The sequence below is a fragment of the Styela clava genome, chromosome 7, assembly GCF_964204865.1.
Source record: "Styela clava chromosome 7, kaStyClav1.hap1.2, whole genome shotgun sequence".
Classification (NCBI taxonomy): Eukaryota; Metazoa; Chordata; class Ascidiacea; order Stolidobranchia; family Styelidae; genus Styela; species Styela clava.
The window spans coordinates 13,298,366-13,324,068 of NC_135256.1; the positions used below are offsets into that span (position 1 = coordinate 13,298,366).

Here is a 25,703-nt window from a genome sequence, read left to right on the forward strand (position 1 = left end):
GAATTAATATATTAAAGTCTTCACAGTTTTCGAACCAGGAAAGTCGATTTCGTTCCGGTTTAGGGATAAATTCGTTATTTCAACTAAAATTTATAAAAAGACTAAAAACTGCTTATATCGAAATTCTCCAAATTCATAAATTAGATCGATAAAGGACCCGTTGTAATTATACAACAGATGCCAACCAAAAATATAATTGGATCGATGACACCAGATGCTAATTAGTATTCCAACCCGAATCGATAACCCTAATGGAATCGATATCACCATACGCACATACGTATAAAAGGTTTCGATTGGATATTTGGGGGTAAGGTATTGAAGAAGTCATGTATTGAGAGGTCTTGTACTAGGAGTCGAATCTTCTTGATAAGTGTCGTCTCGTTTCTCGATGTCGTCATGTCTTAACAATCTTCTGTATTCTGTGTCTACAACATTAAACTACATCTACAACGTCAAAACGTGTACTTCATTGGCTAAACCCGTAATTTTGTTTGGAGGGGGGCGGTTGTTCCAATACAATTCCTTTTGGCATTCTTTAAAACGCGACACTCAATGGAACAAAAAAATCATATAACAGAAATGACTGAAAATGAGCAAAACTTAAGAATAAAGTTTATGTAACGCAAGTTCACCAAAAATTACACAACTAATATTACTTTTAAAAAGTCTCGATGAGCAGCAATGACAGGCATCTCATATGATAGAAAAGTGAAGCATTCTTACTAATCAAAACAATTACAATAAGTTGATAGTGTGCCAACCGAATCAACGAGTTTGAGTAAGAATTAGATGTGATTGAAGAGAATGCAAACACTCCTACATGCAGATACCAAAATTGGAAAGAATCCGAATTGCATGTAAGAAATTATAATGAAGTTTTCCACAGATGTAGAATGAACGAGGCAATTCATTGCTTTAAATGAAACTATTTGTTTACTAGTATCACTTCATTGATCCGAACGTTTTTTAACACACACAAAAAATTTTCACCACTGACAGATTGACTATTATCATATATACAGTACAGTACATGTATTTATCTCGTTTAGGTTCCGTTTTTAGAGTTGTGTGTATGAGGCATTGATCTTCGGTGCCCTTACAAATGTAGAAAGTCGTTGCTTTGAGTTTTAAATCATGCTGCACAAAATTCAAAATTCTAATTTACCGACTGATACTGCCTGCATTCACTCGCAGAATCTGGGTCGTAATATTTTACTGTGTTCCCAGTGCAGTTGCTTTAGCCGTGTGCGGCCACCTAAGTTACAACACCCGGGGAATACCCGAGGAAACTTTTGATTTAAGTCAAGTCAAGTTTAGGCGAGACCGCGGACGTACCGTAACCGGGATAGGAAATAGCGTACACTGGTAGAGGTGCTTTGACTTGATATAGTCCTTTAGATCGCTAGTATAGTTTTATAGATTAGCTCGATTATTGTCAATGGGGGTTTTACAACGTGCTATAAACATCACATTTGCATATTTGGCAATTTGTTTTATTGGAAGCATATGGCTCGCCCATAAGTCATATGAATTTCATCTGAGTGAAGTTGAAGTTGTTGCCCAAGATTGGTCTGGTGAGTCTATTATTAAATCTATACTCATTTAATCTTATATCTATGAATCACGAAAATTGTGCATGTCAATCTAAATGGTATATCGAGCAAATTATTATAGTATTTGACGTGACCATCTTTTCTTCTTTGTTTGAGGTGAAATGGGGCGGACTTCGAAGGCCGGGGACACTGACCAATCAGCAATAAGTCAACATTCCATTTGGAAATTATGGAGCCCATCACACATATATGAGCATGGTTATAAATATTGCCTCATTTTTGTGCATTTTCAAGTTATTTTTCAATTCTTATTTTGTATTCCCAGGAGCTTTAGTTAAGTTGCAGTAATTATAAATTTTCCTCCAAAAATGATGTGATAGACTAGGGTGAAAGTAGCTATCAGTACCGTACCTTAAGCGGCCCATGGTTGAATATTTTTATGAAAAATGATGGTTTTGATCATGTAAACCAGTTTGTAAGTACCAAAACACTCTCAAAGTAAGCATCAGTTTTGCAATAGTAAAGTATAGAAATAATTTTTCTGCGGTCAAGGGCCAATTTCGCAAAAGTAAAGTATAGGGAGAATTTTTCTGCGGCCAAGGGCCAGGGAATCAAATATTATTATTGGATGGATGAACCACAAAAAAATAATATAGCAGGAAATGCATTGCCATTAAAAAGGGCAAAAATCTGAAAATAATCTATTGAAGAAATAATTTAAATTCTTACGTGGCAAATTAATTATGCCTATGTTAAGAAATTAATTCAAAATTAAGGAATAATTGAATATTATTAGAACTGTGTTTTGATACAGCATAAGTACTATTATTTTTGCTGTACTTATGTACATACATACTTTTATATTTTCAGAAAGTCCCCTAAAAACGCCATCTGTCGTGATATCTGAATCTATCGAAGGTATTCGTCAACAATTTATGAAAAAACATGAACAAGTTTTGACTGAAAACAAATTCCCTGCTTTGCAACTGAGCACAGGTATTTTATATGATATTTATAGAACAGGGATCAGCAAACTGTGGCCCTCGAACAAATGGCCCTTGCCCCAATATAATATGTGTATATTTATGTCGTAACAATGACTTTTGTACGGTGTTTGTGTTGAATAAGTGGAGAAAGTACATGCTAGTTGTATCATATGTTAATTGTTAGTTTAGTTTATCCATCAAAATTAGCTTTAGAATATCTGGGAAATGTAGGTTGTCGTTATCGATGAGGATTGATTAGCCGAACCAACTGTAAGAGCGCCATATTGGCCCAGTGGAACACAAAGTAAGTGTGTATGTTTGGCCCAGTAGTACATAAAGTTTCTCAACCACTGTTGTATGTATATATATATATATCACACTTTCTAAGAAAATGCATAGATAGAGTAATATTGTAGAATGTAGATATTGAATCAGCAATTTTCATTCCAGAAAAAGCAGCATCAGACAGATAACCCAATATAGTTATTGCTGTAGTACATCTGACAGAGTAGACACTTTGATAGAGATGGTGGTACCATATTTCAAGAGTCAAATGAGGTCAGATAAGAATGTGAGCAAAGGTCACTGGTTGAAAGTCATTAATTGCTGAGCAGTTAGAGCAGGGTGGTTCAAAGTTGATAGCCTCGCGGGCCACACTATTATTTTGGATGTGTTCGCGGGCCACAAGAGTGTAGCTTATAAATAACGGCAGATTGATTGAATACAGAATTTTACCAAATTTGAGATACGGGAGGGTAATTACTAAATTTTCTGACATATAGGCAACATTTTTTGTTAAACCGTTTGTGCTGATTGCGAAAAACCACCCAGCAGGAATTATATTGTTCGGCCATAACATTAATATGTAGTTATCAGGCATAGCCAACCTAGGCTAATAAATTCTTCATTCGATTTTCAGTTATTTATGAAGCCTTTTGTTTAGCATATACATTTTGCTAGCATATATTCCCGACCCAAAAGATAGAAAAAGCCAGTTAACAAATCAGACTAGCCAAGCACATTATTCAACTTCGCTGGTTGCCTCAGCTAGCCATAACACTAGTCAATTAGGATAGGATAGGATTTACATATTCATCCAGGGGAGAGGAAAGTTGATAAGACGGCTCAATCATATGGTGAACCACGGCCTCTCGTCCGGTTACCAGTCCAGGTCGGGTATGGGATTAGTTAGCCAGTTATTTGTTTTCGGAAGTATGGACTTGATGGTGGAGGAAGCCGTTTTCGACCAGCGGTTACGTGAACCACCCTACGGCGGCGAGCAGTCCAGCAATCCTCTCGCACATGATCAGCCTTGCATGGGATTCGAACCTGCGAACCCACGAAGGGTAATCAGAGATGCGGGGGCGAGCGTATTCCTAACGTTGAGCACGATGCGCCACACCGCCGACCAATTCAGTGATATTAGTGATGTAACAATATGTCAAAAGATTTTTCTGGTTATTTTTATGACGAAACAACACCAAATTTTGTTTTGTTCGATTTTTTGTTTACCCTCTCGCAATGGCAACTCGGGCCATAGATAATGAAGCACATGTGGCCCGCAGGCCTGGTTTGGACCACCCTGAGATAGAGTCACATTAAGAGATGATTGTTGAATATAATAAAATCTAGAAATAGAAATTATAATATATTGAATTCAAACGATCAAATTCCTATCAGAAAGAATGTTGGACAAGTAAATCTTATGTTTTGAATTTTGTACTGGTATTGGAAACTCGATTCATATAATTGGAAACTTGATTTATACAATAGGGGGGGGGTGGATGACGATCTGAAGCAACTGAATAAACTGATTAGACCCAAACATTGTGAACATGTTGTTGAATTGTTTATATATCTTATTTGACGTTACTTGATATTGTTATCATGATTGTTTCAGAGATTCACTCTCTGTATAATTATCTTGTGTTCATTGACTTTTCTGATGATCGACACTGATATATAACTTCAACATTACAGGGGGTATTCATGGATTAGTTCACTTGCTGTATGGATCATTATCTGAATTCCTCATTGTATATCATGCTCCATTACAGACAAGTGGCAGCAGTGGTAAGCATCTTATATGCATATATGATCAAAAATATTTAAAAGTAATAATATCAATTTAAATTGTCGATATAGTTGAAATATTTTGCGCAAATTGTTAACAATAATAGACTCTTAGAAAAGAATCAATTTTCAGTTTTAAATATGATAAATTTTATTTACATCGTTTTCAATATGATATATCAGGAATAACAATTTATAGAAATCTTGACCACCTCTAAAATATTCGCATCCTAACTTATGGTGATTTCAAAACTCCAGGATGTGACAATAATTAGCTACCTGTAACTGTTCATGTACTTAGGTATGTAAATCTTTACTTTAAGTCAGGGGTCACCAAACTTTTTTGACCGCGGGCCGGATATGACTCAAATTGTGTTGAAACGGGCTGGATGAATATTTTTGTCAATGCAATACAATAAATTCACAAATGTGGGGAATATCGCAGAATATAGATCGAGAACATTCTAGTGAAAAAAATTAACATGATTTCCATATCGAGACAACTATCCTGAGTTTAGATGTTATCAAAACGTTGCTGTCATGAATTAGAAATGTTATAAAATCCGCGGCCAAAAATGTACGCATCACATCTGCTAGGTACCGTTACGTCGTGTTGAAATACCGCTTATAAAAACGACTGCCTGCTGTAGCTTGGAATTCTATGAAATTTTGACATAATTTAGATAAAATAAACAACTATTATCTGGTATTTGATTTTCTCATTAGCGCATAAATTTCCCAACATTCGACGCTTTCAAAAATTACGCTCCAGTTATACGTAGCGCAAATTAATGATATTGTCTATGGACACCAATAAAATTTATATGGACGTGTGTATTTCTTTCCTAACTTGATACAATTTTTATGAAGTTCGTACAATCAAAACATCGTTAATTATTACCCACAATGAACCACTGTCAAACTATCATGCACTCCAGCGTTTATTTACGACGATCTTTTGGCGGTGTCAATGACCGTTGCCAGAATAAAATCCTGAAATAGTCTCAATATACCATAGATGTGACGCACAACGAAAGATTAGTGATTGATATGTGTTATTTTTCCATATTTAGTTCAGTTCTTATCAAAAAAGTAATACAATCATTATGGAAAAAATTGGCCTGTCGGGCGGTACTAAAATTCCGATATCTCCGTTATTTCTTGACCGTTTATTATAAACTTGGTAGTGTTTTCTATTTTTACTCAGATCTTTCCACTGGAGCAGTTTTTATTTAAATCGGATGAACTTTAATTTTTTTGTAACATACCTACATGAATATCCGCATTAAAGCAGTACAAAAGTTAGTGTGGCTTTTGAAATTGAAGCAGTAGGCGAGGGATTACAGTACTGTTAGCACAAAATGCACATTCGACGTTTATTTTAGCACAAAAAACAAACAGTTCCGTCGAAAGCACGCGCCACGAGTGTTCAAGTGTATCGCAGAAAACGTTACTGCTGGTAGCATTCAAAGTTGCAAAAACGAAGTTTTGTTTACAACCACGACTGAAAATCTGTCAGGGTGACAAAAGTGTCTGAGCGGATGCGGAAAGGCCTATTATTACGTCACTTTTTTGCATCTTGCCAATTGGCCAATGTTACGAAATAAACAAGGACGACGACGCTAGTGAAAATCTCCCTTTGAAAAAAATTTAGCCATTTCTGTGTGTTATTGCAGACCGGATAAAATGACGCCGCGGGCCGGATAAAATGACGTCGCGGGCCGGATTCGGCCCGCGGGCCGTAGTTTGGTGACCCCTGCTTTAAGTGGCAATACAAGGTGATGATTTGTAACAGTGAGTGAAGTACCATTCTTTGCCAATACTGTATTATTTTCATTCCAGGGCGTCATCTCATAACAATGTCAATTACTGTATTGCAAGGAAGTGTGAAAGTAGTGAATGAAAGAACTGGAAAATATGTTCAATATAGTACAAGTGTGTATGACAAAATAGTTCAGTAAGAGTCTAAAACGACTCCATGTATCTGCAAAATAGTACCCGAATCACAAAAATCAAATTCTTTACATTGCTTATTGAGTATACAATTTTATGAGATGCTTTTTCCCAACCATCAATTTAGAAAAGCACTGTACAAATGACCACTGATCCACTATTTATAAGGACTGGAATCTTTTCTTCTCAGCTCTGGCTGCTAATTTTTTACACTCTGGGTGCGATGGAGAGCATGGTGTTTGAACCCTAGTGTTGTAGTAGGCGATGCTAGAGCGGTCAAGTCCAACGGTCTAACCACAAGTCCATGATTAAACTTCGTACTCTTTGTGTCCATCCTTTCATTTACCCACCATAAACGATCACCTCCACTAGTTAATTTCTTGTTTTTGAAACTTAAGTGTAACAAAAATGAATCGCTTGTATATTTTTTGATTACCGATGCATATTGCAAGTTACTGTGATGAAATTCTCTGTTCCAGATGCTAATTACACCCACCACAATGGTGAGAGGACCTTTGTTGAATTGGAAGAAAACACTATTCTTGTAGTCTATGGTAGAGGATTAGTTCCTATGACTATGGGGTACTGGTTATGTGATAGCCTAATCAGTTCAGCAGATCCAGCAACTGCATTTTTTGCCATCTACTATTACTTTCAAGGTTTGTATGTTGTTTATTATCATGGCATTTATATCATACATATTATTTAATATCTTTTCTTTATACAGCTATATACTCCAGTCTCACTTTAAAAGAATTTTTCATTTCACTGTACAACGACTTATGGATGTTAGCATCAGAAGGACTGGCATCCCTTCCCATTTTGTTGAACGACATGCAAACATACGTAACATCCGTATCAGGCACTATCTCAAACATTTTCCAAAGTAGAAGTAAGTCCATTATGACAGATGCATAAATAATCAGCTTGATATAGGATTGCGGGTTAGAGTAATCTGTGAGAGTGAGTTGTCAAATTTAGCAATTGTCAACCACGATTTTCCTATTTCAATTAAAAAATATACCATATGTAAGCCATTTTTCTATTATGATTTAGTCATTTAACACCTCAGTGCATATTGTTTGTCTAACATTTTTATCTTTCATTGTATTTTTACACTAATTTTTCATCACAAGATTAAAAAAATATTGACTGACCGATGGCGATGATACTTCTTATATCAAAACTTTGATACCTGCGAAGTTATGTGTTTCTTATGCTATGAAATAAATAACCGGGCCTGCTCAACTTATGCCAAGACTCAACAAACCCTGTTTACACCGAAATTACTACACATATTACACGTCTTTCACAATTTATTTCAAAAATAGAATATATAAATTCAACTGATTGAAAAATTTGAACCACCTCATTAGATATGGCTCCGGTCACCATAATCCTTTTCCCCAGCTATGGTAAAGCAAGGTAACATGTCTTTTAAAGGGTTCTACAATCAAATATGCAAAGTTCTGTATATGATCACCACTTGATGGGTATAATATTGTCCCTTCCTCATCCTGTATTAAACAAAATGTTGATCAGCTTCTTTCAGGGGTTTTAATTTGGGGTGCGGGATAATGATTTGAGTTGTTCTCAGAATAATTCCAATCAAACTTATCATATCTTACTGAGACAAACTTTACCAGCCAATTTAACGCCAATCACACTACATTGAACACATATTATTAATGTTTCTACCACTTTTATGTTGATGACCCAGACTTTTCATGCTAGCGATTGATGGGCATTTAAATATCAAGTGCTAGATTTGAACCTTTTTGCTTACTTTTTGATAATGATGACATACATTTAAAAATATGCATTTTCTACTGAGATATAATAATTTCAAAAATATGCCATGCAGATATTCAAGACCTAATTAGCTAATTGACAGATGATATACTAACCTTAGCTGTTATCTTGAAAACTTTTGATACAATTTTTATTTCATTTGTACTTGAATCTTTTTGTACACTAATTTGTAAAGAATAAAGCTACATCAATTCCTTTATTTCACACTGAAAAATTTCTGGGACAATAACAAGCATAGTTTGGGACAAGGACAGTCTGAATCCATGTTAGCAGGAGTCATCTGCATATAGTTTTGGTACGGGTAATAAATATTATGGTCACACTAATAATTCATCAGTGGTTTATATGGACTACAGACTTGTAAAGTGTTCTATTCAATTGAGTTAAATGTTCATTACAGTGTTCACTTTTGTTTATATCGTGATTTTGAAATCATATTGAATGTTTCCCCGACCTTTTGACCCCAAGAAATTAGCTTAAACTTATTTTAAGACTATTTTTGCGAGTTGGCATCACATGTCCAAACAATCATTTTGATTCCATATATACAACCACCTGCCATTTTAGTCTAGTCCTACAAGGCTGCAGAACACATTTTCAGAAGGTGCTCGAGGAAATATTTAATATCTCCCTAATTTTTAAATTAGACAGATGATCACACTGTAAGTGTATCTTCTCCCTACATCTACAAATATGTGAAAATGATAATAATTTACACAACAGACCTCACACAGTCTTTGTACAAGGATTTTGTGACTTCATAATATGGTTCTATCATATCTTCATATTGACATATCGGTCCGCCAATGCAAATGTGAGAAAACATTCTAAATAAAAATTCTGATCTTTCTTCATCAGAGTAACTTTCAAAATTGTCAGAATCTTCCAGTAGAAGCATCTGAAAATATAACAGTTCCTGTGAGAATAGTTTTCAGAAATGATTGTTAACTTTACACCTTCAACTTCAGAATTTTGTTGATGCTTCAGCACATTTTTGTTATTGCCATCCATGAATAATGTTTTGATGGATACCATAAACTCTAGGTTGAAAACAAACGTTGATTCCCCTCTAGCTCCAAGAAAATCTAATTTCAATAACAAAAATTTTGACCTTTTTTATCACTCAAAGAAGACCTAAAATTCTGAATCCTGAGAGCTTAAACATAAGACTAAGTGAAAATATATTCGACTTCATAGACATTTATTACAATTATGATGACAGGACTTTAGATTCAGCTAGTTAGTATTTTTATTCTGAGGAAAAAGAAACAAGCTTTCAAGATTTAGTTGTTTTAAACAATTAATTCTACATCATAGTATTCATTGAAGTGGACACGATGGCATAATAGTTAGTAAATGTTTGTATTTGAGGCTACTTGTTTCTATTTCTGGTTTATCAAGCATTTCTGAGTAAATTCGACTGGTAGCATGAAAATTCCAAGAGTTTAATCCATTCAAATACATAGCAGCCCATCCATTTTTGTTTAGATGATTGTGTGTGATAAAGAATCACTTAAAAGTCATGTTATTTAAGCCTAGTCTAATCAAAAATGCAAATTAATAAATTGTTTACTTTTCGAAGTTCATCAGAAATTGTTATTCCTTCATGAAATTCATCAAAACATTTTGATATGTGTCCACTTTCTCGTACAATGTTGTACTCCTTCAACCGATTAAAAAAATCCATGGACAGCTGGGTGCAAGGTACTTCTTCAACATCAACCGATGAGACTTTTGTTACTAGAGGAAAAAAACTGGATGTTTAACTTTTGTACACAAGTATTGCTACTGAGTTACAATACATACCTAGTGGGCTCCAACTTCCAGATGTATTCATGCATTGAATGATTGATAGTACTTCGCTGTCATTCATGAAGTCCTGTTGGGAATACAATTTAGAAATGCAAAAGTATTAAAAATGAAGCAACAATCCTAAATATGCTTACCAGGCAAAATTTGTCTTTAGCATAAGCTGGAAATTGTTTATCAAATGAAAAGGTCCATGCCCGGAGTCTATCCAGAAGATACCTGCATATATATATAATATCTTTTTTCATATGTTAATAGATTGAAAAATAATGTATGTCTGTCTACTAACAGATGTTCAATGACAACCATAATAACAGTAACACATTATAATTTTACTGGATTTATAAGGAATCACTGGATCAAGGAAAACATGTTACAAGCCGGTTTTAATCTGCATTTATAATCCGATTCAGATCGTTGCTATTGGAACCTCTCTGAATGAACAATATGATCGTGTATCTTGGCATTCAAACTATTGAAATACGGTTAGAAAGAGTAGTTTTTTAAGGTAGCGATACGGTAATATACGAATCGGTATTTCATACCATTTCTCTAAATACACTTTAAAATCCTTGTTTAACAATGTGCTGAGCTTCTTTGAAATAACTTTGAACTTGTGGGAATGTTCTGACTCCATGCCATTAAACATTATCACGTAACTGCCCAAACAAAGAAGGTCGAAAGTTAGCTAACCTTCTTAGACAGGCGAGCGTCTCTAGTTTCCGTTTGAAAAATGTAGCAACCAGCGTACTCCGCGCGAGGCGATCACGAGCTACAATTGTACCAGAGCCATTATATAAGCTCTGATTGTACCATGGGCTCAGTGGCGGTGATACCAGGACCAGACATGAAAATGGGGTAACTAACAAAACAACTTATCAGGGCAGATCGTCACAATTTCCAGAGCCATTATATAATGGCTCTGCAATTTCCGCTGCCATAACGACTAACATACCTGTATTTTGCACGGGTTTGCACATTTTTCTGCGAAAAGGATCGCATAAATCAGAGTTTCGCGACCGGGGAGGAATTTTGTTGTTTCCGGGGAGGAAATTTAGCGGTCATGCGACGAGAAAACAGAAATATTACTTTCTAATAGACGTATTTTTACAAACATTGTTTATTTATTTTTAAAATTATTGTGACACATATATTTGATCACACAATGGTATTCAAAAGGCGGAGTACGAGTGCGCCAAACGCTAGCTACAGATTTTTGAAAAATTACACAAATGACTGATCGATTTTATGCATGCACCTTTCCCTGAGCATCGACTTCCTTGTTTACTTCGTGACATTGGCCAATCAGCAAGATGCAAAAAGTGACGTAACAATGCTCCGATTTCGCATCCGCTCAGACACTTTTCTCACTCAGACAGATTTTCAGGCGTGGTCGTAAACATTACCTCGTTTTCGCGTTTTTGAACTCTATCCGTTAGCTTTCAGTTTTGGAAATTCAAATATAAATCAGATAATTCAATGATCACTCTGTCTTCTTAGGAGTTTTAATTTAATTGCAGTAATAAAAAATTAGTGAAGAAATAGCTGTGATAGACTAGGCTAAAATTCTTTACTGATATTTTCAAAAAACAGATTGTTGTATACAATGAATCATAATGATGGTTTGAAACAAATAGTCCATTTTACAGGCCTCAATTCCCGAAACCACTCTTAAAATAAGCCCCGAAAGTTTGCAATGGTTAAGTATAGAAAGAATTTTTCGGGAGTCAAAGGTCCCAAAGACGAAGAAAAAGTTTTAAAATCGCCAAAAAGAATTGGAATATATTAAAATAAAAAGGTAGGGGACCGTTGGCATGAATCGTCGTCATGATGGGTGGTATTCATGACCTGTGGACGTGGTAATTCACGACTCCTTCACTTGAACCAACGCTTTGGGAACAACTGACTGCTCCACTTAACTAATACTAGATCAGTTCGTGAATTGCCATATTGTTATTCAGTAATACCAGTTTTCCCAACTGCCAGGGTTGCCATATCGTGCTTATTTCTAAGATTTGTGCTTATTTTCTAGCCAGCGTCTTATAAAGTAACGGTGTTCTTATTTTTGAATTGGGTAATTATTTAGTCTTAGAAACAGTGATGACTTGTCAAAAGGGCAAGAGTTATGTTCACCCACAATACTACAACAAAACACAAGAATTTTGCAAGAAGCATTGCGTGAAACCTGAGTTTGTAGACTTTAGAGATAGCGTGTGGCTGTGACTATGGTTGGGATTAAGGGACAGGTTTTTGAAATCCCAAGATCGGGATATCCAGGGATTGAGACGTATAAGCCTGGGATTTTCCGGGATTAAGTGAAAAATTGAAACAACTTGCATGACAATAAAATCACGTATTTGTTTCATGTAATACCGACGCAGAAATATTAGAGCATCTAGGGCAGTGGTTCCCAACCTTTTTTTATATATCGTGGCACACTATTTAGCTTTTAAATAGTCGCGGCACACAAAACATGAACATTTTCTACCCATAAAGAGTGCAATAGTCGAACGTGAACGAACAAATGGGTAATAGTTCCCAATATTAGAACTGTTTTCTTACAGTTGCTTCGGAGCACCTCACATTATTGTAAAAGTTGCGCGGTCGCACGGGTGATACGTGGTCTTTAAACGCACCGCTGATCACGCGCTTCGATCCACGCTCCCCCATGTTATTATCACATGTATTCTCATTTTTTCATAACCTAATTCATTTTTGTTCAAATTAAATATGTTTCTCCCATTGCCAAAATCGATCAATAGTGTTATTGTCGGCATTTGCGAGAGAGGTGAAAGCGGCAAACAAACCGTATTTCATTACAACAATTAATTATTATCGCTAAAAACGCTAAATAGTTTTAAAGTAGTTATAAATAATTTTCACAGAGAGAGTCATTTAACATTCGTCAGCCAGAAAAACAAGCATTGCAACAATATTAGAAACATACAACTTCAACCGCAAAGCTATTCGGTATAGACTGGGAGGAGCGATACGACCATACATACACACGGTCATCAGAGTCAGCACCCTCCATCACATCTTTTCGTATCTTTTCACGTTATAAATTTCGTGCAAGACCCGAGCATAATTTGATGGCAAAAAACGGGAACGCTAATGTCGAAAACTGCGATGGAAACTACGTTTTTCATCAACATTTGTCAGCTTTCCCGAATGGAAAACAACACTTTTTCTTTTCATCAGTTGTACATCGGAAGGGAATTGAGTGGAAATTACATGTTTGCATAATTCGTCACGCTAATACCCGAATTGCGTAAGTCATTTTTAGCAATTTTGAGAAAAACGTAAAAAACTTCCTAATGATATTGTTATGCCATTGATTGCCATGGTTCAATTTTTTGATCGTAGCCGGATTTAAGTTAATTTGTATGACGCAGTTATGTGACACGATAATGGCGCACTGTGACTTCGGCAGAAATGTGGGTATGACTTGGGGACATACGCAATTTTGCAACTTGACTATATGCACCAGTCCTGAAAACTAAACATTCCAAAAACAAATGTAATTCTCAGTATCTACGATGTCTAATCCCCAAAATAGCTAATCTGTTTCAATTACATTATTTTTTATGTTTAAAAAAATATATTTCATCAATATAACACGCTCTGCACACCCACCGAAATAAGACTAAGATTGAATATAAAGATTAAAACAGCAATGCACTCAATATAAAAGCCAACCATGGCGAATTGGACTCGGACAGTAAATATCACAAAGGCACGATCACAAAGCAAATTTATAAGCGCTAAGCTAGAATCTAAGATGCAAACACCTAAAAATATTTCGCCGACGTTATTTTGCCTTTGTGACGTCACAATAGTCCTGCGGTAACAATGAAAATTCATTATGACGAAACAATTGCACAAATGTGCATGTCATACGAAATCTCCATTTTTATGGGTTTCGGAATTCTTAAAATAAAATCTGAGTTAACAGACAGATGCGCAGCATTACATAAATACCTATTTTATGAAAAAAACTTGAAATCGCCAAAAATGACTTACGCAATTCGGTTATCAGCCTGACGATATGGAGATGAACAAGTAAAAAGCATATAGACAGTGTTGAATTTCGTTTATTAATTGTCATAAGAACATAAAATTTTTCTATGATGGCTTCTGAAAAAATTAATAATATACAATTTTCAATTCTCAGTAATCTTCGGACCCAAACTAAATTTAGGAAAAATGTTCAGATATCATTATATTGCCAAGCATTAATTTTCATCAGCAAATAGCTGTTATTTTTATGCAAACGCATATTAAATCGATATCGATTATATTTTTCAAGTTCTAGAACGGAATAACTATCAATTAAATGAAATTTATATCAATTCCTATGAAGCGTTGATATACCTTTCCCCCGACTTGGCCGTATCTGAACATACAGCTGTTTCCATCAAAGTTAGACTGTTGTCTATATTCTATAACGACAAGTCGTGCATAAATGTATTCATGCTGTATCCTTCCTTGATAACCATTTCTGTTCAATTTAAATAAACGTGCTATGTTTTACTATTATGCTGATTACCTTCAAAATTGTACGGCAATAAAGCAATAACAAAAGAGCATTGTGTGATATATTATTTGCATTCTAGCTATAGGAAAATGTTTATTTCGGCCAAGCACTATTTTACTAAAACCGATTAGGTGATATAATCCAACAAACATATATATATATATATATATATCAGAGGGTTCCAAGTAGGTCACTGTATTAGATGTATGCATACATGAATGTTTGTTTTTATCAAATTTAATTTTGTAATGCAGGATTATGATCTGAAACTTTAGTCAAGATGGTGTATTTTCATATTCCGTTTAATTTAAGAGTTCCCTGTACGTAATTGGAAACAAAGTGAACTTAAGGATCGTTTTGCGAAATTCCTATTGTTGTTATTGGTCTTGTTGTTTTAGCAATTATATTTTCGTCTTGTATCGGGTGTGTTGCTTACGTCATCGTAACTCAGTGATTAGATTAGTTAATTTGTCATGACTGGTCTAACTCCACATTTATTGAAACCCCGGTGCTCAGTGTTTCAAAAAGAAGCCAATTGTCAAATATATGGACGTGAAAATCGAATGAGTATGCGTCGAATCGATTCTGCGCCAAACCAGCAACATTGGTACCACCAAGTGCTGAAAACATCGCTGAACAAGTCCGACAAAATGCCACGTAATATCATAGTAATACGCACCTGAATCTCATCGGGTTGAGCGTAAAGTTGAAAATGAAATTGTATTACCATCCTAGCGTCTTCTTCTTTACTTCAAGTACTAGGAATCTACAATTGATAGGCTGTGGGAAGAAACAATTTTCCACAACAACGATTACACCAGGCAACCAACAAGACCAAGTGGTTTATGATTCATGCATCCATATCAGTCGTAGGCCCCGGAGCGCCTTCATAATAATTCATTCTTACCTAATTAATACCGATTATTAGAGATATATACAAGAAAACACTGCTTTTATTCAATTGTTTTGTATGTCAGGGATCATAGACCTAAATAGAAACGGCAAATAAAACTGGGCCTTATGGTTTATTTTAGATTTATTGATGGAAATGACAGTTGTCCCTTTATTGCTGAAACTCAAATTATATCGCTATTGTACACGCAGCTAGAATGTAAATAAAATATAAAAACAATGCTCTTTTGTTATTGCTTTATTGCCGTACAATTCTACAAACAAAGATTATTAACAAAATAAAAATGAAATGTATATTTAAATTGAATAGAATAGGACTCAGGGTGGTCCAAACCCAGGCCCGCGGGGCACATGTGGCCCGCCGCTTCATTATCTGTGGCCCGCGTCACATTCGGAGAGTAATCAAAAAATCGCATTCCGTGTTGTTTCGTAATAAAATTAATCAGAAAAATCTTTTGATTGCAAAATCTATTGTTACATCACTAATGTCACTGCATTGACTAGTGTTATGGCCAGCTGAGGCCACCAGCGAAGTTGAATGATGTGCTTGGCAGTCTAAATTATTATCTGGCTTTCCAATTTTTTGGTCGGGAATATAGGCTAACAAAATAGGCATCATAGAAAACTAAAAATCGAACGCGGATTCTATTAGCCTTGGATGGCTATCTCTGATAACTATGTGTTTGCATAATAAAAGTGTTTGTTTTGTATTGCACTGGTTACCTATTCTTGGCACCATTGTGGCCCGCGAACAATGCAAAAATAAATTTGTGGCCCGCGGAGCCCACAACCTCGGACCACCCTGGCATAGGTTATCAAGGAAAGATCAGTAGAATACATTTATATTACGAACTATGGCTTGTCGTTATAGACAACGGCCTGACTTTGAAGGAAACAGCTGTCTGTTCAGATAGAACCAAGTCGATAAGAAAAGTATATAAACGCTCAATATAAATTGATATACATTTCATTTAATTGATAGTTATTTCGTTCTTGAGCTTGAAAAAAACGCTAGACAATTTATTGATTTCAAAACATTTTCCCTAAGAATAATAATTGGGTCCAAAGATTCCAGAAGAATTGGAAATTGTAGATATCTTTCAGATAACTCATAGAAAGAAAGGTTTATGTTCTTAAAAAAATTAATTCAACATTGCCTATGAGCTTTTTACTTTTCCATATTCGAATCCCTCCATTCATCTTCATGTCCAAACGTGTAATTTCTACTCAATTCACTTCAGATGTAAAACTGATGAAAGGGAAAAGTGTAGTTCTCCACTCGGGAAAGCTGATAAGAATCATCAAAATGTTGATGAAAAACGTAGTTTCCATCGCACTTTTTGCAATAAGCGTTCCCGCAACGACAACTAAAACATAAGCAGCAGTATCGCTGACACAACATACCAGAGTGGTTATGAAGGCTCTCTGTAGCATAGGTGTCAAATTGTCAGCTGCTCTACCAATGTTTTTTTGATGCTGACGTAGCGGATGGAGGAAAAGTCCCAGAATCATAATTTGCATTGCAATGGATGACAAACCCATTATAAACATTGGTATCTGTATTGGGATACTCAACTTGACTACCTCGCATCCTGTTTGAGTAACCTTGGCTGAACAGGTGAGAGCGACGATTAATCTACTCAAAGGGGGAACAACTACAGCTAGAAAGAATACAACTATACTCAATATGCGAGTAGCATAATTAATTGAATGTTGCATGGCAGGAATGCTGTGGATTATTCGATGTCTAATTCAAAACGTCAAATAGGTGAAAGTTACACCACCCGCTTCGAACATGATTTTCCACTTTTTTTGAAAATTGCAAAATTCCGGGTAGTACAGATCGACCAAAATTTTTCCAAGCCAGCCAGCCAGATAATGAATGTTGCAAATAGCGACGAATAAAAAACGTGATATTTTAATCCATTTTTTCATTTTTTTACCGACACTTTCGGTAGCGCTGCTCGGTTCATCTCCGTCTTTGCACATATCAATTATTAGCATTACCGTAATGTAGGTCGTAGCGACGAAATATCCAACCGAAAGGCAAACTGATGAAGTCCAAATTGCCAAGGTATATTCCTTTAACACCAAACCTTCATATTCTATTTCCGAGATATTTGTTGAAAAATTCATTCCCAAGTCTTAGAAATAGAACTGCAATTATGTCTACTTTCCGTTGGGCGAATACTGAATATTTTCTATTGACTATTATATATATATCGTGTTGAGAATCAATTGAATTGCATTTTGATCATGGGTTTCGTATTGAAGTTTGTCTTTGTTATACATATTTTTCTGCCAAGATAAGAGTAACAAAAGAAAATAATAGGATTTAATATAATATTGACTGCAATCAATATGTTGACGTATGTGATTTTCATATGTTGGGCTAGCTTCGGTCGCAGTGGTATGCAATTTTCAAATGAAATCTCAAAATAATACTTCACATAAATCGTTACCTTCTAATTTCAATTCGTTCATTCGTTCTTATGTGGGCTCAAATCATTGATCTGCCGCATGTTCATAATTTAATTTTAAGAGTCATATTTGAATTTTACGTCGCATTTTCATATCACCAATTCGGGATAGGATAAACATTTTTATCTCCGGGGAAAGAAAAAAGTTACAGCGGCTTAATCACATGGTGAACCATTGCCATGCCATACCATGATTAGTTAGCCAATTATTTGTTTCATATACATGGACTTGATGATGGAGGAAGATCATCAGTGGTTCTTAACCTTTATGAGCCTGCCAAACCCCTACGCTATTCCGCAAGCTCCTGTCGAACCCCAAATTTTTGAACTAAGAGCGCAACCTAAACTTGTTAAGGATAAGCTCTTTTTGTACAAATTTATAGAAAATTCGACCGCCTTCAATTGATAGAATATGAAATCGTTGCCTTTGATTGTTTTTTTTTCGGGTTAAATTTGAAGGACATGCTTTGTGAAAAGAGTATCAACCCTTGGTTTCGCCATTGGTTGTGGCAGAATAAATTGCAGTAAACTTTACTTATTCATTAGATTTATAAATGACACTTCTGCTGCTGTTTTTCGGTGCCCAACTGTGAGATACGGGGCTTCGCTTCAAAAAGAACAATACTCATTATCATTTTCGCATTGGAGTCACTTTCAGTTGAGCAGGTAAAGCCATACTGCACATAGTCATCAGACCAAGTTCTTTTCTTGGATAACATATTTTACGAAAAATATTCCTCGGAATTACAAAGACTTTTTGTAGAAAGAATCGTTGAACCACTCTGAAAATGCAATCTTAGACACCAATACGCCGTGTCGAAATGAACATTGTTAGAAAGAGCTGGGTTGGGCATTTTCGATTACCTGAATATTTCAAAATCGAATATTTGTTTCGAATCGAATCTCGAATACTTGGGAGTCAATGGGAGATATGTAATTGTATGCGATTTTTTTTTCTGTAATTGGTCAACAAATGAATTACTGAAAACATAGAATACATCATTAAGGCCAATTGCACAGCGTTCACACACAAATTGAAACGCTTATTTATCAATAACTCACTACAGAAAATAGTCATATGTCAGAATGGCATTGAAAAAATATGGCTAGAATAAAAAAATGGGTATTTCACCTCTAGCATTGGCGGATAGTAATAATCAAGATGACGGAAATTCGAAATTTTGCTCTGAACTAATTCGAATAATTTATTATTCGAGTATTCGATTCGAAGAGCCCGGCCCTACTCCTTGGCAAAAAGTTTTTATGTTGTTATAAAAGTTGTGCCAATGGAAAGGGAAAAACGGCGAAAGCAAAATGGCAACATTGGTGATCCAGAATTTGAGATACTGTATCGAAAACAATAGTGGCTCAAGCGTAAATATATACTACTACGGCTCAAGTCATACAGTAGGCCTATATATTTACGGTCATACACATCATATATTTCAACCTGCCGTCGGATGGATATAAAAGCATTTACCTATTGTTTCACAGAAAGAGAGAAACGATATGTAAAAGCGGGTAAGCGCTATATTAAGGTCGTTGACGAGTGATGATATTTTTGCTCAAAGTTCCGCCATGAAATATTCTGTTCTGGAAATTCTATATATCTTTCAGTGAAATTCAAACGTGCCCTCATTTGTCATTCATTTATGTGCACTTATTATATATATTCAACTTGTCCATAAAATTGAGCTACGTTTTATTAGTAGGTGAAAATAACATGTCTTTCACGCATATATTCTGGTGGCGATTCCGGATTTATGAAAAAATCGGGAGTGCGGAAGAGACTCGTGCATGAACTTTTTCTTATGTTCATTCTGCGTTTCTTCCGCTGTTAAGTACCCCTCGCAAAATATTCTTTTAACAATCGTGCTTTTTTTTAGCTCTAGGTAGATGGTAACCCTGATAGTCATTCCTTTATTTTCTATCCTATAATCATTTCATCGGTGCGTCCGTGATTATGTGAACGATGACGTTTTTCTTTTCTAATTCAAAACACGAAAATTACACCTCAGATGGGCTTTCCTCCACTTCCGGGCGACGTCACACATTGCATATGGTACCTTCAATCACAAGTTTTCATCAACTATACCGTATTTATCATTCTTGGCCGTATCGTTCCCTCTAGTTTTTACCAAAAACGTTGTTGTTTTTTGTATGTATACTTCCATTTACTTGTTTTTGGTTGACAAATTTTATCTAATGTGTACTATGACTAGTTGCTGCGGAAAACGCAACCCTGCTCATACATACATTCTGTTCTTACAAGCTTGCATATGAGACATCAATTCAACGCCATACTGAAGTGTGAACTTTATTGCACAACTGACTTTAAACAAGAAATGAACTTGAAAACTATCACAGACAAGTATATTTGTATAAAAAGCCTATTATAAATGTCAAGTTAGTTGAATAGTATGGAAACTATTCATCAGGAAAAGTCATTTAATCCTTGTCAATTTTCAACAAATTAGTACCAGTAATGGAAAATTGCATGAAAAATCAGTATTGCCAAATAGCTCAGTTATTGAAAAGTTAATTATTATTCTTGAAGGAATGAAGATTGGAGCAAATGCTTATTAATAAGAAAATGTCCTAGTAAACCCAAACTTATCTGAATAGATTTTAAGGAAATAATATAACAATATGAAAGAACAAAAATATATCTGTGACCATGACAATAACTGCAACATTCAGATATTCATTATTAGGTTTTCATCTGAAATCATCCGCACTGAACATTCCTTTCGCTCGCCTCAATATAGAGTCTTTTGATGGATCGTATGGTGAATCCTTAGATGGAATTTCAAGAATTGTTGGTATGGGTTCATCATGAGCATCTATAATGTACCGTACAACTTCAGCAATTGTTTGGCTAATGAGTACAATTGCAATGTCTCGGCGGCTGAGGAATGTCTTCATCTGGTCTTCAATTTCAGAACTGGGAGTATCTTTATCTACAACCATAAAATTTGGTTGTCTTGTTTTGTTGAGTTCACCAATTCCACCAAGGAGAAATCCTGTGCATGTGTCTTCATCTGCAATCACTGCAAGTAACTTCCCTTTAGCCGCTGCCATGATTACTTTTATTTAACCGTATTATCAATAATCTGTAAACATAAAGCAATAGTTTTATTGCTAATAATACATGGTGACCCATGTTCAAACTCTTTAAATGTTTCAAATAGGAAAAGTATGGCACCAGTATGAATACAAATGAGGGAATACCAGTGATAAGAAAAGATAATTAAAATTATGTTTCAATTTTAATTGCATACTTGCATCATATGCTATTGATCTTACGTTTACTATACGAGACATCGCATTGGCCAAAAACAAACTCAGCTTAACTTGATTAATCCATAATCAATAAGCTTTTGCACTTTATCTGTCATATTAGGATTATTAATCAATTTTCTTATTGAATCAGATTCATTTGTATCAGATAATATCTCTGCAATGTCTGTGTTTTCTTTTGCCCTACTATGTAACAGATTCGATGTGTTGCGAGCTTCATAGTCTTTATTTAAGCATCTGTGATATGCTTCTGTTACTTCTTTTACATTTGGATCAAGTTCAAGTGCTTTTTGATATGCATCCATAGCTTTGTCATATTCACATAATGATTCTAAAGCCGCTCCTTTATAAATGTAACCTTTCACAAGACTGGCATCCTTTTTAACACATTCCTCACAATCTTCCACAGCTTTATCATATTGAAGCAATGTCATATGAACTGCAGCTTTTGTCAAATATGTTTTGGCATCATCGGGATTACGTTTGATTGCTTCTGTGAAATGATTCAGAGCCTTTTCAAAATTTTTAGCTGCAAATTCATCACAGCCCTTTGAATATTCTTCTTGAGCAAGTTCAGGGTTGATGTATGCCAGTCTTTCCACTTCTTCTATTTCTTTTTCACATTGGACTAACTTCTCCATAACATCCGAGGATTTATTTTTTGATAAAGATATAGCAAAGAAGTGCTTGGCCTCAGAATGATTTTTTTCTTTCATATAAGAACTTCCAATACGGCCATATGCTTTGGCAATTAGTGCTATGTCTGCACCATGGTTTTGTCCCACATCCACAGCTTTCAAGCAATTTTCTCTGCACTTTTCAAGCTCGCCTTGTTCATAATACACTGCAGCTTTATTTGTGAAAAATATAGCATTTGTCGCATCAAGTATGATAGCTCTATCATAGCATTCCAGAGCTTTTTTAAAGGCCCTTTTCTTATAGAATGAATTGCCCATATCCTTTTCTGCTATGGCAAGATCTGCATCATTATCTGCCATGATTATCTTATAGAAATGTGACTGAAACACCAATGCCGTTATCACAAATTAATGAAAAGCCAATAGTACATTTGTGTATCTAAAATATTACTACACAAACTTAAAGGAAGAGTATTATAAATGTAACCATGGAAACTGTGGTAAGAATAAACTGGTTGCTGATTTGTTGTTAAGCTACCAACTCAGCAACACAACTGAAAATATTTGGTTTTTCTCGTATGTTATTCTGAGTCATACACACCTTGTAACAATGCATTGGGCGGAGCGCAAACACACCTGTAGCAAAGCATGAAGCATAAACTTTTGACATTTACTATAGCAATAGCCGCAATCTTTACACAATGCTTGAATGCCTATATCAGTATAGGCTATAGGAAACACACGAGAAACACTATTTTTCAACACGAAATACAAATTGTATATTGCTGACGGACCAAATAAGTTAATAGTTTGGCTAAAAATATTTTAGCCAATCTAGAAAATTTATTTTTCCAAGTTATAATATTGAATTTCAAGCCTGAACTGCGATCTTTATATGAAGTAACGTTACCCTACTTCTCAGTAAATTGCATTAGCAGTGCCGTATATTCTAACTCTGCAAATAGACTTAATTATACGTCAAAAATTGGGAAAAATTTGATTTAATACCTAAAAAAATCTAAATTTAAATGAATACAAGAATAGCAGTAGCAAGATTGAAACAAATATCTCTGCTGCTTTTAAATTTGTAGATACTGACAAAACCCAGTTATCCTGAATTTTGAATACTTCCAACTATTTAAAGATATTTTTTCTTGGGTTAGATTAATGGAGAAAAAATACATAACTTTAAACAGGTCTACACTCTCAGACTGCACAATTCATAAATGCAGAAATGTCTGAATGTAGCTTAGCTAGATTGTATTATCAAGATATGTACCGTACCGGTAGGACTAAATAATACTGTTTTTTGAAAGTTCTAGCCTAATCAACTAAAACTTGATTCCCTTGTGAGCCTGACGATCGCCGGGAAATCCACGTTGGTCATGTGATAGACAAAGCAAGACGTCAATGCTCAAATATGATAACACTACGATTCTATGACTAGCGCCGGTTGCGCAAAACGACCAGGACAAACGTGACGCCGGCGGGTGCTGCTGCGCTTGACGAAACAAGAGCGCAACGCACAAATGTAGACTTAAGAACAGCATAAAAGCTATGCTCAAATATATGGACACGTTTACCGATTTCAAGAAAAGCAACAACATTTAGCATCAGTTACCGTATAGCCTAACAATGAATGCAAGCTCCGCTTTTACGAGACAGTCACGAGTTAGTTCAGTGTCATCGCGCTACGTTACGGTACCGGAACTGCACTATCTTTAGAGGTTCCTGTCTTGTGACAGCGAACACAAGTTAGGACATGCATTGGTAACGTCATAAGCGCTTGTGTGACGTCACACCCGCCATTTTAGGTCCAGAGTTCTACCGCTATATGAACCTAACCGTGATTATATCCCTCTTCGGGGCCCTTTATCTTTTACCAGTGGGAAAAATCTGATATTTGGTGAAAGCAATACGTTTAGGTCATATATGATAAATTTTTGAAAATTTTCGACACTCCGACTCCCTGGGGGGATTTACTGGATGTTGCACTAGTGCAATTTCTGCCCGGAAAAGACTAATTCCAAGATATCACATGTATGATGTTCAATCTGCAATACTTTGTAACATGACCAGAATATGTACTACGATGGTGGAAAATATTAATGGGAGTGTCAAACTTATTTCATGGCTCAATTCAAAACTTCAATTATGAATAAAAGGCGCATTAAAATGTAAACAAATGTTAATATAGATCATGTTTTTGCACTCTATGTAGTTTCGCAAATCAAAATATTTAGAAAATGCATATGAGTTGTCTCTTGACACTTTCGTTTACCTATTTCTCTGAAATTATCCTGAAACTTTGAATTTCCATATATATTAAAATGCAAGAATATAGAAAATCTAGATTTAACATCGAAATAATTTTGCATTTACCTGCTGTTACGTATTTCATCGGAGAAAGACTTTTTAGCGTGAAAGTCATTTTGATTACGCTACGCTGCGAAAAATTAGAAACCAAGTTTTTTGGTAGCAGAAAAATCTTTGGCAATTTGTGTGTTTATTTACATTTTTACGATTTCGATATTTTTTGGACTGTATGTGTTCTCTTTCTACTTCAGACTTTCGTTTGAATTTATCGACCGACCCTGCCCCCACTCTGGAAGACACTATAAAAAAAACACTGCCATCGGTAGTTTTCTGCAGCATTTGTGTTCAGACAAATTCCGTTTTTGTGTATACATTTATTGTTTTGCTCCATATTTAGTTTAGATTGGTTTATGAGTAGATTGCAATATGTTTATGGTGTTGTCAAAAATTCGGAGCAAGAGAAAAAACTGTGCTCCCTCGAACGTTGAATTAGGTTCTGTTTGTCTGGGTGAACGGCGCCGCCCTCGGACTTTCAAAACACGACTAAGTTCCAACTTTGGATTTGTTTTTAGATTGCTATTGTCTGTCCATATAAATTCCAACAGTCAAAATGCTGAAATGGTCTGATTTTTTAGGCTCGAAATCTTAGCTACATAAATATCGTTCTAGAAATTACGTGTTTCATCAAGATCAGCCTCATCATATTCATAATTGTAAGTCTCAATTGCCTCTTTATCTGAAAGTGTGGCATTAGAAATACGCGTTAATTCAACGCAATTTCTGCAAATATTTTACCCGTCGGCATATTTACAATCGTTCTGCTAGATCGCTGAAAATACAAAATCTAAATCAATCTGAGACACTTCTCTATTATTTCAACCCCGTATTTATGGCTAAAATACTTGGATTTTATTTGGTTTCAATCTGAAACATATCACTCGTGCATACTTTATTTCACGCTTTCTGAATCTTCTGTTTACAACAAAATTATCGGAAGCCAAATTTTCCCCTACTCGGCAAATTCTCATAATACTGCATTCTAATAAACCTGATTGTACCTTATATGACATAGGAAACTCATAATCTACGTTATCTTCTCAATAAGCCAACATAAATGACAAAACTAAACAGACGAATATTAGCTAATTTAACAACCAAAATCCACTTCTGAGGGAAGATGTTGCACCTATGCTACACCAATTTTAAACCACGCCCTCGTAAAACCACATAAATCGTTCGAGGTTGCAATCAGTTTGTAAATCTTGTGTATACACTATTTTTTTGCCCCGTGCAGAGATTTGACGAATTTGGTGTACAAGAATTGGAATAGT

At 35.3% G+C, this 25,703-nt stretch overlaps 3 protein-coding genes and 1 pseudogene across 4 annotated transcripts; 1 reads left to right on the plus strand and 3 right to left on the minus strand.

Moving 5' to 3' along the window:
• Positions 1–1,297: 1,297 nt before the first annotated feature.
• LOC120328784 (sigma non-opioid intracellular receptor 1-like) lies at positions 1,298–8,579 on the plus strand. Of its 2 annotated transcripts, XM_078114244.1 has the most exons (7): positions 1,298–1,577; positions 1,713–1,814; positions 2,427–2,552; positions 4,523–4,615; positions 6,458–6,550; positions 7,048–7,227; positions 7,296–8,579. In XM_078114244.1, the coding sequence occupies exons 1-7, from the start codon at positions 1,442–1,444 to the stop codon at positions 7,484–7,486; spliced, it is 921 nt and encodes a 306-aa protein (XP_077970370.1). In that variant the 5' UTR covers positions 1,298–1,441; the 3' UTR covers positions 7,487–8,579. The 2 variants fall into 2 exon arrangements, with proteins under 2 accessions (XP_077970370.1, XP_039251260.2); XM_039395326.2 differs by lacking the exon at positions 1,713–1,814.
• On the minus strand, positions 7,949–10,987 carry LOC120328785 (cilia- and flagella-associated protein 300-like). The gene is made up of 7 exons (XM_039395327.2): positions 10,735–10,987; positions 10,327–10,408; positions 10,187–10,259; positions 9,954–10,120; positions 9,106–9,278; positions 8,476–8,542; positions 7,949–8,085 (listed from the first exon to the last, which is right to left on the minus strand). Exons 1-7 carry the CDS (start codon positions 10,836–10,838, stop codon positions 7,957–7,959), a joined length of 795 nt encoding a protein of 264 aa, XP_039251261.2. The 5' UTR covers positions 10,839–10,987; the 3' UTR covers positions 7,949–7,956.
• Positions 10,988–20,419: 9,432 nt separating this feature from the next.
• On the minus strand, positions 20,420–21,332 carry LOC120327754 (V-type proton ATPase subunit F-like). The gene has a single exon (XM_039394110.2). The coding sequence runs from the start codon at positions 21,197–21,199 to the stop codon at positions 20,837–20,839; it is 363 nt and encodes a 120-aa protein (XP_039250044.1). The 5' UTR covers positions 21,200–21,332; the 3' UTR covers positions 20,420–20,836.
• A 130-nt stretch (positions 21,333–21,462) lies between these two features.
• Positions 21,463–22,416, minus strand: LOC120327753 (stress-induced-phosphoprotein 1 pseudogene; annotated as a pseudogene).
• Between the last annotated feature and the right edge of the window lie 3,287 nt (positions 22,417–25,703).

Excerpts from the sequence above, each read along its gene's own strand:
- LOC120327754 (XM_039394110.2), bottom strand. The coding sequence starts at position 21,199 with ATGGCAGCGGCTAAAGGGAAGTTACTTGCAGTGATTGCAGATGAAGAC.
- LOC120328784 (XM_078114244.1), top strand. The coding sequence starts at position 1,442 with ATGGGGGTTTTACAACGTGCTATAAACATCACATTTGCATATTTGGCA. Across the intron at positions 2,553-4,522 it reads TGCTTTGCAACTGAGCACAG|GGGGTATTCATGGATTAGTT; the intron begins GTATTTTATATG and ends TCAACATTACAG. Across the intron at positions 7,228-7,295 it reads CATCTACTATTACTTTCAAG|CTATATACTCCAGTCTCACT; the intron begins GTTTGTATGTTG and ends TTCTTTATACAG.
- LOC120328785 (XM_039395327.2), bottom strand. The coding sequence starts at position 10,838 with ATGTTTAATGGCATGGAGTCAGAACATTCCCACAAGTTCAAAGTTATT. Across the intron at positions 10,121-10,186 it reads TGGAAGTTGGAGCCCACTAG|TAACAAAAGTCTCATCGGTT; the intron begins GTATGTATTGTA and ends TTTTTCCTCTAG. Across the intron at positions 8,543-9,105 it reads TTGTACAAAGACTGTGTGAG|TGTACAAAAAGATTCAAGTA; the intron begins GTCTGTTGTGTA and ends TTTACAAATTAG.